The sequence below is a fragment of the Danio aesculapii genome, chromosome 24 (assembly GCF_903798145.1).
Source record: "Danio aesculapii chromosome 24, fDanAes4.1, whole genome shotgun sequence".
In the NCBI taxonomy this organism is placed as follows: Eukaryota; Metazoa; Chordata; class Actinopteri; order Cypriniformes; family Danionidae; genus Danio; species Danio aesculapii.
Window position 1 is genome coordinate 34,538,004 of NC_079458.1, and position 18,320 is coordinate 34,556,323.

The 18,320-nt window shown below is 35.6% G+C and overlaps 1 protein-coding gene across 1 annotated transcript in view; it reads left to right on the top strand.

The window, feature by feature from the left end:
- Positions 1-1,967: 1,967 nt before the first annotated feature.
- The window catches only part of actr3b (actin related protein 3B), a 33,933-nt gene continuing 17,580 nt past the window's right edge, over positions 1,968-18,320 (top strand). Inside the window, exons 1-8 of the mRNA XM_056450940.1 lie at positions 1,968-2,141; positions 5,653-5,708; positions 8,711-8,835; positions 13,673-13,783; positions 14,137-14,232; positions 16,092-16,199; positions 16,324-16,467; positions 18,061-18,234. Of these exons, the coding sequence (XP_056306915.1) occupies positions 2,095-2,141; positions 5,653-5,708; positions 8,711-8,835; positions 13,673-13,783; positions 14,137-14,232; positions 16,092-16,199; positions 16,324-16,467; positions 18,061-18,234 (861 nt within the window). The 5' untranslated portion in view covers positions 1,968-2,094. The remainder of the gene's footprint in view (positions 2,142-5,652; positions 5,709-8,710; positions 8,836-13,672; positions 13,784-14,136; positions 14,233-16,091; positions 16,200-16,323; positions 16,468-18,060; positions 18,235-18,320) is intronic.

Consider the following 18,320-nt stretch of genomic DNA (forward strand, 5'->3'; position numbering starts at 1 on the left):
CAAAAATAATATAAAACAACATCAATTGTTAAAGCATGTACACTGTTCTAAATTGACACTTTTTAAAAATATTTTAAAATATAGCAATATATGGTACGGATTTCATTTGTAGTATATCTTAAAGCTCATTCCATGCAGCATACTTACAGAATGCAGATCGACCTAACTCTGTGTGATGAATGGCATCTTAAGGAAGAGTATATCTGCTGATTGTAAGTATTTGAACAGTACTCCAACAGATTTGATATATTCTGTGGTCATTTACCAACTAAAGCTTTAAAAATAAAAGCTAAGGTATGTTGTTTTCTCCTTAACTGTAATGAGGTCAGATCTGTCATTTTATATAAATTACAGTGTGTGTGTGTGCACTTGAACCAGTACTAAATCTCAAGGCACTTTGATAAACAATATCCAATTTTTTTGGAAACATTCAGAGGTGCATGCATATACTGTAAAGTATATCTCCGTAATCCAATACCGTTAGTAATCTCATGAAAAACTAAGCGTCAAATTACATTTGACATTATTTTTTATTAAAATAGTATCAACAATACACACAGGAAGAAGGGAACTAATTCATCGCTTGTCAACAGCCAAAACAATCTCAAGAAGAAGAAGGGTAATAACAGCAATAACAACAATCATATGTAAAATAAAATAAAATACAAAAAAATTATCTAACGTTAGTTGATAAGTGATTCAATTTATATACCAAGCAGGCCTGTAGCCAGCCTGGTGAAAGGGGTGGTTATTTTTTCTCGAAAAGTGGACCTTTTTGCAGTTCTACGCCTAATTTTCTATTAATTATGAGGTTTAAATACTGCATTTTGGTGACATTTTAAGCACTATTTTAGCTGAATTAGCTTGTCTGATGGTCATCAAAACCACACTCATATATCAAACATATTTCCTAAAGATTTGTAATAAAGAAATTTGAAATACTTATTTTTTAAATACATATTAATTACATTATACATCATTAGAAAAAATTGGAATCCTTTAAAATCTTAAATTAAAAACTGCATATTGTCATTTATTTGGCAAATAGCAATAACAACAACAACACAACAGCTGGCCAGCACATTCAACTTTCCTCAGTAACAATTTAGCCATTTTAATAAAAAATAATTAAATATTAAATATATATTAACATAATAATAATAATAATAATAATTATTATTATTATTATTATTATAACGTAGAGCTTCGCAATTTTTCTAACCTCTGTTATAAATAAAGTACATCTGAAAATTCATGGATAACAACAAAAGCCGAAATAGGATTCAAATCAATTTGGACCGCTTTTGGTGCTTGACACCTTTTTTATTGCTAATTGTTTTTTTGTTTCAAGAGTAGCCTAACGTCCAAGATTTAGAAGAAAAAAAAATACCTGTACATTTTTTTTTTTTTTTTTTTGTATAAAAACAACACAGTAGCGAAAGAAGACTTCTCTTACGCCAGATTGTAAAATGAAAATGTTTGTTAGCATTAGCCAAAACCGATTAGCTAAAGTCACAATTCCGCTTCTTAAAGCCTTTTCGATGGGTTGTTTTTACTTTTTATGATGGCATGGCAGTAAAAACAGGACAAATAAGCTCAGTGAGCTCCAAAACACGACAAATTCTGGACCTTTGTAGGTGAGGGTTGGGTCTTCCGAACCACCCGAACCCCCATATAAATAACGTTACGTTCATCTCACTGTAAACAAAAGGTAAGTAAACAAATGATAATGCGCCATTCGCTGTGCTCAGGCAGTTTGCTAGCTCATGAAATTACGGAGCCTACTACGGCGAAAGTTATGGTTATGAATATTAATTACGCCGTGTATACGTTACATAGTAGTCTTCCAGTAGCGAAGCTTTACATTTGTGCTGGCGGAGGCTTGGCTCATGATGAATATTAATAAACTCTCCTTTACCATAGTAGGGTTCGTAATTTCGCTGACAGGCAGACCTTGTGGACCATGATGAGGCAGCGCGAGTGGATCCAGCATGTTTCTATTTTTTGCCTTCCCTTTGACTCGGGAAGCACTCGCGAAAACTAACTGCAAGACATAATCGTGGTGTGTTTGTGTGCTTGAATGTAGTGCTGGTGATGGCAGCAGCTCGGCCCCCTCCATGCGTGATTGACTGCGGGACAGGGTGAGTTTGTTTACTGTCACCGAATGTGTTTACGCCTGGTGGATAGGCTTTGTAGCAGGGCTTTAAAGCAAATATTGTGTCTGTGCTGTTGCAGACAATATATAATTTTTTGACTGAATATTTGCCTCTGTATCATTATTATATGTTTGATACTAAATGATTGATATTCTCTTAAGTTTTCTTACTGTAAGCTGAAACTTTGTTATTGTGGACTATTGTATAAAACATGGATAACACTTTACAATAAGGTTGTTGTGGCTAATGTAATGTATTTACTACAATGAACAAGCGATAATTAAGTATTAATTTATTATTAATTGCAATACATTAATTGTAATATATTTATTATAATAATTATTTGTTCATCATTGTTAATGTTCATTCATTCATTCATTTTTTTTGGCTTAGTCTCTTTATTAATCTGGGGTCGCCACAGCAGATTGAACCAACAATTTATCCAGCATATTTTTTACGCAGCAGATGCCCTTCCAGCTGCAGCCTGCGACCCATCACTTGGAAACACACTCTTGCATTCACACACATACACTACGGACAATTTAGCTTATTCAATATGTTTTTGGACTGTGGGGGAAACCGGAGCACTGGGAGGAAATTCACACGAACACAGGGAGAACATGCAAACTCCACACATAAATGCTAACTGACCCAGCCGGAGGCGATTGTGCTACCCACTGCGCCACCGTGATGCCCACTGTTAATGTTAGTTAATGGAAATATAGTTTACTATTGTTAGTTCATGTTAACTAAAAGTTGTAAGTTAACTAACAAGCATGAATTTTGGTTTTAATAATGCTTTAGTAAATGCTGAACTCTAATTAGTAAATGCTACAAGTGTTCATAATTAGTGTGTGGTAGTAAATACATTAACATTAACTAATGTATCCTTATTTTAAAGTGTGAATAAAACATGGAAACAACAACTAAAACAAAACATGTCAGATGGTGGCATGGTGACATAGTGGTTAGATGGCGTTTCTGTGTGTGGAATTTGCATGTTCTCTCCGTGTTCGCGTGGGTTTCCTCTGGGTGCTCCTGTTTCCCCCACAGTCCAAAGACATGCGTTGTATGGTTGTTTCCCTTTAATGGGTTGTGCCTGCAAGGACTTCCACTGAGTAAAACATATGCTTGAATCGTTGGCAGCTCATTCCGATGTGGTGATCCCTGACAAATAAGCGACTAAGCCAAAAAAAAAAATGGAAATAGAGTGGAATAGAGTACTGGGCAGTTCTTGTAGTAACAAAACTGAATTTTCAACAGACATTACTCTGACATTCATAGGCTGATTAAGGGCTCAAGAAACGCTTCTTGTTATCAATGTTGTGCTGCTTATTGTTTTTGTGAAAACTAATAAGTGATTTTATATTTTTATACATAATCAGAAGTGACTGTAAAGCATTTAAGGTAAAAAAAAAGTATTTATTATTAATTAACAATAATTTTTCAGTATGAAAACTAAAATAAATGCAGGGCGGCACTGGCTAGAACTCTCGCCTTACAGCAAGAAGGTCGCCGGTTCGAGCCCCAGCTGGGCTAGTTGGTATTTCTGTGTGGAGTTTGCATGTTCTCACCATGTTCGCGTGGGTTTCCTTTGGTTGCTCCAGTTTCCCCCAAAGTCCAAAGACTTGCACTATGTGAATTTGGTAAACAAAAATTACCCATAGTGTATGAGTGTGTGTGTGTGTGTGAATGAGAGTGTGTATGTGTGTTTCCCAATACTGGGTTGCAGCTGAAAGGGCATCCACTGCGTAAAACATATGCTGGATAAGTTGGTGGTTCATTCCGCTGTGGTGATCCCTGACAAATAAGCAATTAAGCCGAAGGAAAATGAATGAAAACAGGTCAGAAAACTGATCATTTGTAATTCCTGAGGTGTGTGTAAGTACTGGGCAGTTCTTGTAGTAGCAAAGCTGAATTTTCAACAGCCATTACCCCAATAATTGTTTGTACTGATTTAGTGCTCAAGAAATATTTCTTGTTTTCAATTTTGGAAATTGCTTATTGTGCTTCTTATTGTTTTTAGTAAAAACTAATATGACTATCAAACATTTTTGGTAAGTGATTTTATAGATACGTAGAAGTGACAGTAAAGCATTTAATATAAAAAGTGTTTAATTAATTAATTAACAATTAGTTTTCAGTATTAATATCAAGGCGACATGGTGGCTCAGTCGTTAGCACTGTCGCCTCACAGCAAGAAGCTTGCTGGTTCGAGTCCCTGCTGGGTCAGTTGGCATTTCTGTGTGGAGTTTACATGTTTTCCCAGTGTTTGCGTGGGTTTCCATCCAGGTGCTCCGGTTTCCCGCACAGTCCAAAGACATGCGGTACAGGTGAATTGAATAAACTAAATTGGCCGCAGTGTATGAGTGTGTATGTGAATGAGTGTGTATGGGTGTTTCCCAATACTGGGTTGCAGCTTGACGGGCATCCACTATGTAAAACATATGCTGGATAAGTTGGCGGTTCATTCTGCTGTGGCAACCCCTGATGAATAAAGGGACTAAGCTGAAGGAAAATTAATGAATTAGCATCAATAAAAAAATAACGAGAACCATTATCAATATCTCACAAGTAATACTTGTATAACAAATTAGCGTATTAAAATAATCTCTTAAGGATCATGTAGCAATGAAGACTTGGGTAATGAAGCTGAAAACTCAGCTTTATAATTACATTAATAATTACAATATCTCGTAAAATTAGTGTTTTGTAAAATAAATGCAGTGTAGGTGAACATAAGGGACTTCTTTCAGAAATATTAACCAGTCATAATTATTCCACACTTTTCATTAATACTGTTATACTATGATTAATACTTTGATTATTAATATTTTTAATGTCTAGTGATGATTTCAGTCTTGTAAAACATAAAAGAAATTGTAATATTTTAAAATAAGGGTCCATTAGCTGATGTTTTTACTAACATGAACAATTTATTACAATATTTATTCATCTTTATTAAAATAAAGTTCATTAGATCATTAACTCACAGTACTTTAACTAATGTAATCAAACACAATTCTAATAATACATAAGCAAATGTTGAACTATAATAGATGCTGCACAAGATCACTTGTTCATACTTAATTCAAATACATTAACTAATGGACCATTATTCTAAAGCTTTACCAAAACAACTAATGCAGACACAATTGCCTTGATAATGCATCTAGTATTTACATATGATAAATAAAGAGGCTCTTATAAGTTCGGCTTGTATGGAAGCAAAGAAATATTCATGATATGCTTTTCTGCATGATTTATGTTTTCATCTGAAATATTTCGGTCTTGTTTACTTGGCTGCCATGATAAGACATTAATCAGGAGCATTAAAGCTATATAATAAACTACCACAGCTCTTATTTGATTAATGGACAGATGATGTACTCGCCAGAAATGCTGATTGAAAATGACAAAACTAAAAGACTTTACCACACTCAATCTGGTTCATTCATCTGATTCATGATGATGATATACTGTTCTTCTTCATCAGGTACACCAAGATTGGTTATGCTGGAAACACGGAGCCCCAGTTCATCATGCCAACCTGTAAGCTGTCTGCTATTGTAAAGGAATAGTGCACCAACACAATTACAATGCGCTTACTATTTACTCAGCCTCAGGTGGTTCCAAACCTTTAGGAGTTTCACAAAAGAACAATACACAAAAAGTTTTTTTGAAGAAAGCTGAAAATCTTTAACAATTGACTTCCATAGTAGAAGAAAACACATCCTTTGGAAGTCTGTAATTACAGGTTTTCAGCCTGCTTCAAAATCATGATATACAGTGGATACAGAAAGTATTCAGACCCCCTTAAATTGTTCACTCTTTGTTCATTTTTTTCCTCATTAATGTACACATAGAAACCTATATTGACAGAAAAAACACAGAATTGTTAATGTTTTTTTTTTTTTCAGATTTATTAAAAAGAAAAGCTTTAATATCACATGGTCCTGAGTATTAAGACCCTTTTGTTCCTGAGTATTAAGACCCCTGCTCAGTATTTAGTAGAAGCCCCCATTTCATCTAATGCAGCCATGAGTCTATTTGGGAAAGATGCAACAAGTTTTTCACACCTGGATTTGGGGATCCTCTGCCATTCCTCCTTGCAGATCTTCTCCACTTCTGTCAGGTTGGATAGTAAACATTGATGGATGCCATTTTTAGGTCTCCCTTTAGAGATACTCAATTGGGTGTAAGTCAGGGCTCTGGCTGGGCCATTCAAGAACAGTCACAGAGTTGTTGTGAAGCCACTCCTGTGTTATTTTAGCTGTGTGCTTAGGGTCATTGTCTTATTGGAAGGTAACCCTCCGTTCCTGTCTGAGGTCCTGAGCACTCTGGAAAATGTTTTCATCCAGGATATCCCTGTACTTGGCCACATTCATCTTTCCCTAGATTGCAACCAGTCATCCTGTCCCTGCAGCTGAAAAACACCCCCACAGCATAATGCTGCCACCACCATGCTTCACCATTTGGACTGTATTGGACAGGTGATGAGCAGTGACTGGTTTTTCCCACACATACCGCTTTGAATTAAGGCCAAAAAGTTCTATCTTGGTCTCATCAGACCAGAGAATCCTATTTCTCACATTTCTAACAAACTTCATGCAGGCTTTCATGTGTCTTGCACTGAGGAGTGGCTTCTGTCAGGCCACTCTGCCATAGAGCCCCGACTGGTGGAGGGAACCTTAAGTGCAGCAGAATTTTTTTTTTTTGTAACTTTGGCCAGATCTGTGCCTTGCCGCAATTGTGTCTCTGAGCTCTTCAGGCAGTTCTTTTGACCTCATGATTCTCATTTTCTCTGACATGCATTGTGAGCTGTAAGCTCTTATATAGACAGGTATGCGGCTTTCCTAATCAAGTCCAATCAGTATAATCAAACACAGCTTTACTCAACTAAATATGTAGAACCATCTCAAGGATGGTTCAAAGAAATGGACAGCGACTGAGTTAAATATACACACAGCAAAGGGTCTGAATACTTGTGATATACTTGGACCATGTGATATTTAATAAATCTGCAAAAATGTCAACAATTCAGTTTTTCTGTCAATATGGGGTGCTGTGTGTACATTAATGAGGAATGATTTTAGCAAATGGCTGCAATATAACAAAGAGTGAAAAATTTAAGGGGGTCTGAATACTTTCCATACCCACTGTAAATGATAACAGAATTTTTATTTTTTTGGGTGAATTATCCCTTTATCCCTGCATAAGTTGATAAATGCAGAGCAGGGCAGATTAGAGAAGACTAAAACTGCATGTCCAGCACTAAGATCCAGGATATAATATCTGGATCATAAATTTAATTAAACTCTGCCTCAGGGAACCACTATTTAAAGCTATTATAAAACCTTTAAACTACCACTGCTGTAACCTCAATATACTGTAGGCCATTTAATAGGATAGTTCACCCAAAAATGAAAATTCAGTCATCATTTACTTACCCTTTAAACCTTTATGTGTTTCTTTTTTCTGTTAAACAAGAAGACATTTTAGGTGCTGTAACCATTGACTTTCATTGTATATTTGTTTTTCCTACTATGGATGTCAATGGTTGCAGGTTTTTAGCTTTCTTCAAAATATTGTATTTATAACAGAATAAAGAAACTCATTAAGATTTATAACCACTTGAGGGTTAGTAAACAGTGAGGAAGTTTTCATTTCTAGCTGAACTATTCCATTAATCAATATAAGCTCATTCTGAAAACGTAGCCTTATATACATTTCTGGAGATCACGAATTATGTAGCCAGGGGTACGTATGGCTGCATTTCGTCTTTTAAATAAACGGGGCGGTATGATGCCGTTCCTTTTCGCGCTTACCAGCTGACTGCTTATCTCTGTATAGATGGCTTTCCCGCTGTTACCAGTTTGTCCAGTGGCTCACCACATACGTCAGCGGGTGAAGAACGCCGGTAAGACAGAAGGAAAAGCCAAAAAATAAAATAAACAAGTAAATAACAGGGTGAGAATGTGGTAATATCTGAAAACGTGGTAAAGATCAGGCTGCCGAGAAGGCTTTTTTGTTTCTGGATTGTTTTTGAAAACAATCTCGGTTGGGTCAGTCATTCAGTCAGTCAGTCAGTCAGTCAGTCAGTCGACAGCGGCCTCCGGTAGATTTACACAAGAAGAGCAGGCATGAATGGCACTCGCGAGAGAAATTTAAAGAGCCCATATTATACATGAAATAGGGTCATATTTAGGTTTTAAGGGTCTCCAACAACAGTCTAATATGCATGCAAGGTCAAAAAACACTTTCATGGTCTTATAATCTGCATTTATTTTTACCTAATTATCCCAGCGACATAATATGGGCTCTTTAAGATCTCAAAATGTGTACACAGCTACCTCTGGTGGATTCTTTTGGAATCTTTTGGTGCTCTCCAGAAATGTATATAGGGGTTTGTTTTCAGAATGAGCCTGGGTTGCCTTTAACAGCACATATCCTTTCATAACACTCATTGATTGTTTTGCCAAATGTGTGTTGAGTTTTTTTTCAGTGCATCGTGACCTCACGGTGCGTGTCAGCTGATTGTGGTGTCGCTGCAGGTATTGCGATCAGAGAATCAGCCAGTGTTGGAGATCAAGCACAGAGACGTCTCGTGAAAGGGGTGGATGACCTTGATTTCTTCATTGGAGATGAAGCCATCGATAAGCCCAACTATGCAACCAAGGTGATACGTTTTGATTTTTGTAATGCTATTATTGTTGTTTTAGGCCTGGAGTACATTAGAGCCACATTTGTTTGCATAAGTACAACCCAGAATCAGAAAAGGTTGGGACAGTGTGGACAACACAAATCAATAAAGAAAGTAGTGATTTCTAAATTTAATTTGACTTGTATTTCATTGCAGACAGTGCAACAAACATTATTTAATGTGTTCTTTATGATTTTTATTGTTTGTTTGTTTTTTAAAAATAAACATGTATTCCAATTTTGGTTCTTGCAAAGCATTCAAATTTTTTTTGGACAAGAGCAGTTTAGGGCTAGGAATCAGGTAAATTGGTTAAATAAGGATGTGATTAGAAACAGGTGATGTCAACAGGTGATTGTAATTATTATTTGGTACAAAAACAGCATCCAAGAAAGGTCTAGTCCTTTATGATCAAAGATGGGCTGAGGAAAGAGAAAAGAAGAAAGAGATTTTGATATTTTACCTTCAACAGTGCATAACATAATTAAAAGTTTCAAGGAATCTAGAGGTATTTCAGTGCATAAAAGACAAGGGAGCAAGCATAAGCTGAACAACCGTGATCTCTGATCCCTCAGGTGGCACTGCATCAGGAATCCACATTCATTTATAAGTGATATCACGACAAGTGCTCAGGACTACTTTGGCAAACCTTTGTCAAGTACCACAATGTATAGTTAAATCCACAAATGCCAGTTAAAACTTTACTGTGCCAAAAGGAAGCCCTATGTTAACAGTGTCTAGAAGCGCTTTCGGCATCTGGAATAGACCATCACACAGTAGAAACATGTACTTTGGTCAGATGAATTAGTGTTTCAGGTAATTTTTGTGAGAAATGTACACCGTGTGCTCTGGACCAAAGAAGAAAAGGATCATCCAGACTGTTACCAGCAACAAGTCCAAAAGCCAGGGTCTGTCATCATATGGGGTTGTCAGTGCCCATGGCTAAGGTAATTTGCACTTCTGAGATGGCACTATTAATGCTGAAAAGTGCATAGATATTTTTGGAGCACAATGTGCTGCCTTCTTGTCCAGGGACGCCCATGCATATTTCAATAAGACAATGCAAAACCACATTCTGCACACATTACAAAGTCCTAGCTGCAGAGGAAGAGGATACAGGTTCTTGACTGACCTGCCTGCAGTCCCGACCTGTCTTCAATTGAGAATGTGTGGCGCATTTTGAAGCACAAAATGTGACAATGAAGACCCTGTACTGTTGCCCACCTTAAGGCTTATTTGCAAGAGGAAAGGGACAAAATGGAACACCTGAAACACTTCATTGCTTGGTGTCTTCAGTTTTAATGTTTAAGTGTTGTGAAAAGGAATGGCAACATTACAAAGTGGTAAATGCAACTTTTTTGAAATGTGTTGCAAGAACCAAAATTGGATTACATCTTTATTTAAATTTTTATTTTTTTTAATAAATATTATGAGGAACACCTTAAATAATGTTTGTTGCATTGTCTGCAATGAAATACAAATCAAAGAAAATTTAGAAATCACTAGTTTCTTTATTTTATTTGCGTTTTCCATACTGTCCCAACTTTTTCTGATTTGGGGTTGTATTATAACCATAAGGATATTAAATGATGATGTTTTAATTACAAGTGTAAGCCAGCTCTAAATTAGGAATAAAACATCCATATTATATAAAATTATAGGTTTTATTTATATAAAAATGAGTGCTGGGCAAAAGTTAATCACGATTAATCACATCTAAAATAAAAGTTTGTTTTGACATAATTTAAGAGTGTGTACTTTGCATATATTTGAGAAAATGTTTATAGCTCCGCCCTTTTTGAAAAAAGGGCTGGGAGCATAGTCTAATTTAAGTTTAGCAACAGTCGCCAAAACGGTTCTGAAGTCTCAATTCCGAGGTATAAAGTCAGGATTCTAACTTTATAACTCGAAATTCTGACTTTATAACTCAGAATTCTGACTTTATAACTCGAAATTCTGACTTCATAACTCGGAATTCTGACTTTATAACTCAGAATTATCACTTTATAACTTAGAAACATGACTTTATAACTCGGAATTCAGACTTCATAACTCAAAATTCTGACTTTATAACTCTGAATTCTGACTTTATAACTCAAAATTCTGACTTTATAACTCGGAATTCTGACTTTATAACTCAGAATTATCACTTTATGACTTAGAAACATGACTTTATAACTCGGAATTCTGACTTTATAACTCGAAATTCTGACTTCATAACTCAAAATTCTGACTTCATAACTCGAAATTCTGACTTCATAACTCGGAATTCTGACTTTATAACTTGGAATTATCACTTTATAACTTAGAAACATGACTTTATAACTCGGAATTCAGACTTCATAACTCAGAATTCTGACTTTATAACTCGGAATTATGACTATATCTTAGAAACATGACTTCATAACTCAGAATTTTGACTTCATAACTCAGAATTCTGACTTTATAACTCAGAATTATCACTTTATAACTTAGAAACATGACTTTAAATATCAGAATTCTGAATTTATAACTCGGAATTCAGACTTAGTAACTTAGAATTTTGACCTTGTAACTCGGAATTATGACTTCATATCTCGCAATTACGACTTTATAACTCAGAATTCTGACTTTATAACTCATAATTACAACTTTAAAACTCAGCATATGACTTTATAACTCAGATTTCTGACTCTATAACTCTGAATTGCGACTTTATAACTCAAAATTCTGACATATTAACTCACAATTCTGACTTTATAACTTGGAATTGTGACTTTATAACTCTGAATTCTGACTTTATAACTGAATTACGATTTTATAACTTGGAATTGTGACTTTATAACTCGGAATTGCGACTTTATATCCTGGAATTGTGACTTCATAACTCAGAATTCAGATTTTATAATAAAAAAAACAATTATTATTATTATTATTATTATTATTATTATTATTATTATTATTATTTATTCAGTGGCGGGAATGGGTGGGTGAGTTAAAGTAAATTTTTCACTTCCAGTTTAAACATGGAAATGCATCAAGTTATAGGAGTAACAATCTCATGAAATATACGAAAGTGTTTGGAAATGCAGTGGGGAGCAGTGGTTCAATTATCAGGAAGTGTAAAGCTACACCCAACTACTCCGACACTGCAGGAAAAAAGGTTGTCTTTTAAAACTCCACTTGAACAAGGAGACTTGAGAGGTGAAGGATCACTTTGAGGGAGTTACAGGGTTCAGTAACTGAGAACAGAATTGAAGGAGCACTGGTCAACCGTATCGGGAGCTTGACTTGATGGAAGACAAGCACAAAAGAAACCTTTGCTCAGCTTGCAGTGCGAGAAGAGACTTTGTAATAGAGCTTTTTAAAATCATGTTAGATGAGAATGTAACATTGTCAACCACAAAACCCCACCAAATATACTAAAAGCAGAGTTTGTTGGTTCCTTGTGAAAAAGAAATCCAATAACTTAAAAGGAGAATTCACTCAAAAAGGTAAATTATGTCATCATTTACTTACTCTTTATATGTTTCAAAACTTATATGAGTGAAACAAACCAGAAGATATTTTGAAGAAAGCTGCAGCTACTGAGCTAGTGCAGTGTTTGTTTTTCCTAGTTTAGATGTCAATGGTTACAGGTTTTCAGCTTTCCTCAAAATATTGTATTATGTGTTTAACAGAATAAAGAAACTCACTTGAGGATGATTAACTAATGAGTACATTTTAATTTTTGGGTAAACTATCTCTTTAAGTACACTTACTGGCCACTTTATTAGGTACACCTGTCCAACTGCTTGTTAACGTGAATTTCTAATCAGCCAATCATATGGCAGCAACTCAATGCATTTAGGGATGTAGACATGGTCAAGGCGATCTGCTGCATAATGATCTGCTGCATAAATAATGGAATTTATTTTGGTAACACTTTATTTTGATGGTCCATTTGAGTATTAGTAGACTGTCTGCTTAATATCTTTTGACACTGCTCCTTCAACAGACAATTAACTGACTATAAGAAACTTTGCAAGTACATGTCAACCTACTCTAACCCTAACCCCAACCTAATAGTATACTTATCTGATGAGAATTAGTTGGCATATAGATGCAATGTAACTTAAATTCAACAAACGGACCATCAAAATAAAGTGACCTTTATTTTTATTACTTTTGTGTCTTTATTTTTTATTTGAAAAAAAATTTTAGACTAACAATAGATTAATCAATCTTTTTTTTTTGTATGATACCATATATTACCAAACGTACTTCTTCTTTCCTACTGTGTTGCATACTTCTTAGAAGGAACTGCTGACATGGGGGAATAAATATAGTGCGGAGGGGCCTTGCTCCAGACTTCTGTCTATTGAGAAATCTAGACATGTCACAAGGAGCTGGATGCTTGTGGAAGTTCTGAAATTTTTTGGAGATGCACTTAACTGTAACTGTTTTGTTCTGGTATGCAGAGAAAGGTTGCAGACAGAGGAAGTATGTTTGGGTGCAACAGTCAAAGGACTGCAGAATGACTGATAAATAGTGGTTACACCAAAACTTCACCTGTTAATATCAGTTATGTATATATGCTGAAGTCAGGGAAATATTGGTTAGTTGAAAACCTCCTGAATGTAATTCTTGTATTACATTGGGGTAACGTAACCCAGAGCTCTGTGCTCGAATTATTCATTTGTGTCTAATAAATTACTAATATTTTTGACATTGAAGAAAACTCTCTCCTGACCTTTTTTATTGAACGCATGGAATTGGCTAGATATTCCAACAATTATAAACACAATACACATTTTTCTATTGACTATTAACTTTTTTTTTTCTTTTTACACATCAGTGGCCCATCAGACATGGTATTATTGAGGACTGGGACTTCATGGAAAAGTTTATGGAGCAGGTCATATTTAAATATCTCCGAGCTGAGCCCGAGGACCACAACTTCCTGATGGTACTGTATGCTGACTGTACTGGTTATGTAGTGTTTGCTACGGTGACTTAAAGCAATTTGTGTGACAGATTCTTCCCACTTAGAAACAAAGGACTCTGAAGCTACCCAATGAAATATTTATTGTTTGCGAAATGATAGATTATGCTGCTTTGTCTGTACCAGAGTGCAAAATTTTTTCCTGTCGCAAACAGGATGTTTCCACTACATCCAGTGCATTTGTCTCACAACTCTCTTTGATGATGACAAAATACTCTTTAGATATTCTGCATTACAAAAGAACACAAATCATTTATTCAAACAGGCCTTTTTGTGTCCGTTTATCCTGATGTTGCAGCATTGTATTTTGTCTTTAGACAGAACCTCCTCTAAATACCCCAGAGAACCGGGAATACTTAGCTGAGATCATGTTTGAAACATTCAACGTCCCAGGATTGTACATCGCTGTTCAGGTAAACTTTTACATTTAATACTTCTAATCATATACTCTGAACAATACATTACCTGACAAAAGTCTTGTCGTGGATCCCAGTTGTAAGAGCAACAAATAATAACTTGACTTCTAGTTGATCATTTGGAAAAGTTGGAGAAGGTAGTTTGATGAATCATCTGTTGAACTGCATCCCAATCATTACAAATATTGCAGATACATCACATAACACGCATAGACCCAAGATTCTCACAGAAATCAGTCAAGTTTGGTAAAGAAAAAATCATGGTTTGGGGTTACATTCAATATGGGGGCGTACGAGAGATCTGCACAGTACATGGCAACATCAACAGCCTGGCTGTGCGTTTACAACGAAGTCGTTGAGAGTATCAAAGTATCCGGAAGCCATTGAGGTGTCAAGAAGAGTTAAAACCAAGTCAACTTTATGGTAATGAGCTGTGACGCGGTTCGGCGGCAACCAATCAGAATGTTGAAGTCCACCGCTTGAGAGGAGTCCAGAGAACACAGTCACTGTGAACTTTGGTTACGACCACAGTTGTTCCCAAGTGTTTGATCATTGCGCTCACCACATTTCCAATTATTTACAGTGTTTTCTTACAGGGACATACATTAAAAAGTTACTGGAGAGTTACTGATGTGCATTAATATTATATATATACACATTGGATAAGTGAAGCAAAACCACACCACACGAAACAACTTGATCTTTCGTTGTTCAATTAATTTAATAAAAGGGTAGAACTAGAAAGTATGGTTTTTAATGCGGGGATGTAACTGATTTGCTGATATGATGCAGTGGTCCCTTTAAATACGAGATCAATGTAGCAACCTTTGATGCTCTCACCGCCTTCAGTGTGAACACACAGTAAGGTATCAAGACAATTGTGCAGCCCATTACATTACAAACCACAGGAGAGAGCAAATTCTCCAGTAGGATAGCGCTCCTTCTCATACTTCAGACTCCACATCAAAGTTCCTGAAAGCAAAGAAGGTCAAGGTGCTGCAAGATTGGCCAGCCCAATCACCAGATATGAACATTATTGACCATGTCTGGGGTAAGATGAAGGAGGAGGCATTGAAGATGAATCTAAAGAATCTTGATGAACTCTGGGAGTCCTGCAAGAATGCTTTCTTTGCCATTCCAGATGACTTTATTAATAAGTTATTTGAGTCATTGCAGAGATGTATGGATGCAGTCGTCCAAGTTCATGGGAGTCATACACAATATTAATTCTTTTTTTCAATGCTCCATGACTTTATATTCCCTAATGTACATTATTTCTGTTAAGTGACAAGACTTTTGTCTAAGCAAAGACAGACCTTACTGTTAACTTAAGACATGATCATATTTTATTTTGGTAAAATAAGCATAATCTAGAGGCCTTTGCCTTTCAAATAAGCCACTTCTCATGCCAAATAACTAACTAGAAGTCAAGTTATTATTTGTTTTTGCTAAAACTTGGAAAGGCGACAAGACTTTTGTCAGGTAGTGTAGTATATACTCACTTGAAAAAATATATATTAATGTAATTTATAGTATATACTATATACTATAGTGTTTTAAAATTTTCCCAAATGATGTTTAACAGAGCACAACATTTTTCACAGTATTTCCTGTAATATTTTTTCTTCTGTGTAAACTCTTATTTATTTTATTTTGGCTAGAATAAAAGAAGTTTACATTTTTTTAAAAACCCTTTTTAAAGTCAATATTATTAGCCCCTTTAAGCATTTTTTTTATTTGTCTACAGAACAAACCATCATTATACAATGATTTGCCTAATTATATTTATTCTTTATGGAATATGTTGTAAACAATATAAAACATTTATTTTAAAATAAATCTCAACATTTTTTCAGGCTGTTTTGGCATTGGCAGCATCTTGGACTTCAAGACAGGTTGGAGAAAGAACACTAACAGGAATTGTGATTGATAGTGGTGATGGAGTTACTCATGCCATACCCGTGGTAAACAAGCTAAATATATACAGCGCTTTCAAAAAAGCAAAGCGAAATGCATGAATTTGATTATGCGGTATCTGCAAACAAACATCCATTAAGATTGTTGGTTTGTGTTTCTTTTATCTTTCAGGCAGAAGGGTATGTGATTGGCAGCTGTATAAAGCACATCCCCATAGCAGGCAGAGACATCACCTACTTCATTCAACAGCTGCTAAGAGAGCGAGAGATCGGCATTCCTCCAGAACAGTCACTGGAGACTGCGAAAGCTGTTAAAGTGCGTAACGGCAGAGATGATTATGTCTTCCTTTTAAATACTTCATTCAAATTGATCAATCGGAACATTGAGTTTTCATATATTTCAGTTTGATGTTACATTTTTTTTAAATATAATTTATATTTATATATTATTATGTTTACCTTTTAATGTTTTAAAACAACCCAGGCTCATTCTGATTATGTACCCCTATATACATTTCTGGAGAGCACCAAGCTACTTTTTTTTGCAGTTTTTGTTTTTGCAAATACACAAGAGGCCGCTTTGTACAATTTTTGAGATCTCAAATTTCCCTTGCGAGTGCCATTTGTGCCTGCTGTTCTCGCATAAATCCACCAGAGGCTGCTGTTGACTGACTGACTGACTGTATTTTAACGGTCTAGATGCAAAAGTCTGAAGCACAGGGCACAAAAGCATTAAGGGCGTGTCCGAAACCACTTTTGCTATGTTAAGGATGGAAAAATACGCTGTGCCCCACGGCGCATGATCTAACAGGGTTGAGCTTATTCTCTTAATGAGTTATAGGTGTGTTTTGAGAATAAACCAATCAGAGTCTCATCTCCTATTGCCTTTCAGAGTCAGTTGTGTTCAATGCACTTTAACACACCCATGAATCTACACCCATGAATCTACAAAGTGGCGCAAATGGATTTGCTATTTAAACTACTTTCAACATTCCTTCACATCTGCAACTGACATTAGAACAGCAGAAACCGTTACTAATTCACCATCGTCATTTTAGAGCTATATTTGAGTGAATCTCTAGCGTAATGTCTAATTAACCCCCGAAAAAGCCAAAGCAACACAAACACTACCAGTTTACTGTTGTGTTTGCAATGAGGAAAAACACTAAACACATGCGGGCATTTCTTCTTTCTTTCTTTTTACTGGACTAGTCTGCAGTAACGAAAACAGAAGACGCATTAGAAACAAACAGATGGCCAACAAAAAGTAACTCAGGGTTATACAAAGAGTGGTCAGCACAAAACACATACATTCCTGATATGTGAGTCTCATCTCATCTCACTCATCACACTACAATTACGGTGGTACAAACACAGCACTACGACATACAAAAGGGAGAGATCAGCTTAGAATATCATTTACCTGTTTAATAAAGCTGTAGTTAATTATGTTGTCTCTGTTGCCATCTTGTGGATGAACAATGTCAATCTAGTAGTAAAATATTATGTACTGTCATGGCACAGATAAAATAAATCTGTTATTAGAAATTAGAAATGAGTAATTAAAACTATTATGTTTAGAAAGTTGTTGAAAAAAATGTTCTCACTGTTAAACAGAAATTGGGGTAAAAAATAAACAGGGGGGCTAATAATTCTGACTTCAACTGTAAATGCTTTTAGCCTGCAGACTGTGTACAATCTGAGTACAAAGTCCTTTATTTTACACCATCTAAATAATTTCAAAGCAGTTTTCAGAGTGATATATTATTCAACAAGCCCTTAGATTAAACAATTAAATAAAATCTGTAGTATGATGCCTGCTGTATCATATTTATACTGTATGCAGTGCAACTATTGTTCAATTCATGTATTTATGTATTACAATGAGTTGTCTTGTTGCCATCTTCAGGAAAGGTATTGCTACATCTGTCCAGACATCGTGAAGGAATTCACCAAATATGACATGGACCCTGGAAAATGGATTAAAAAATACAAGGGAATCAATGCTATCAGCAAAAATGAATTTCAAATAGATGTCGGATACGAGCGTTTTCTGGGACCAGAGATATTTTTTCACCCCGAGGTAAAAACACCACACTCTTTGAATTATTCAGCATGTATACTCAGAATGACCTTTGAAAAGTGTGTAGTAAAAGGTCTTTTTACTCT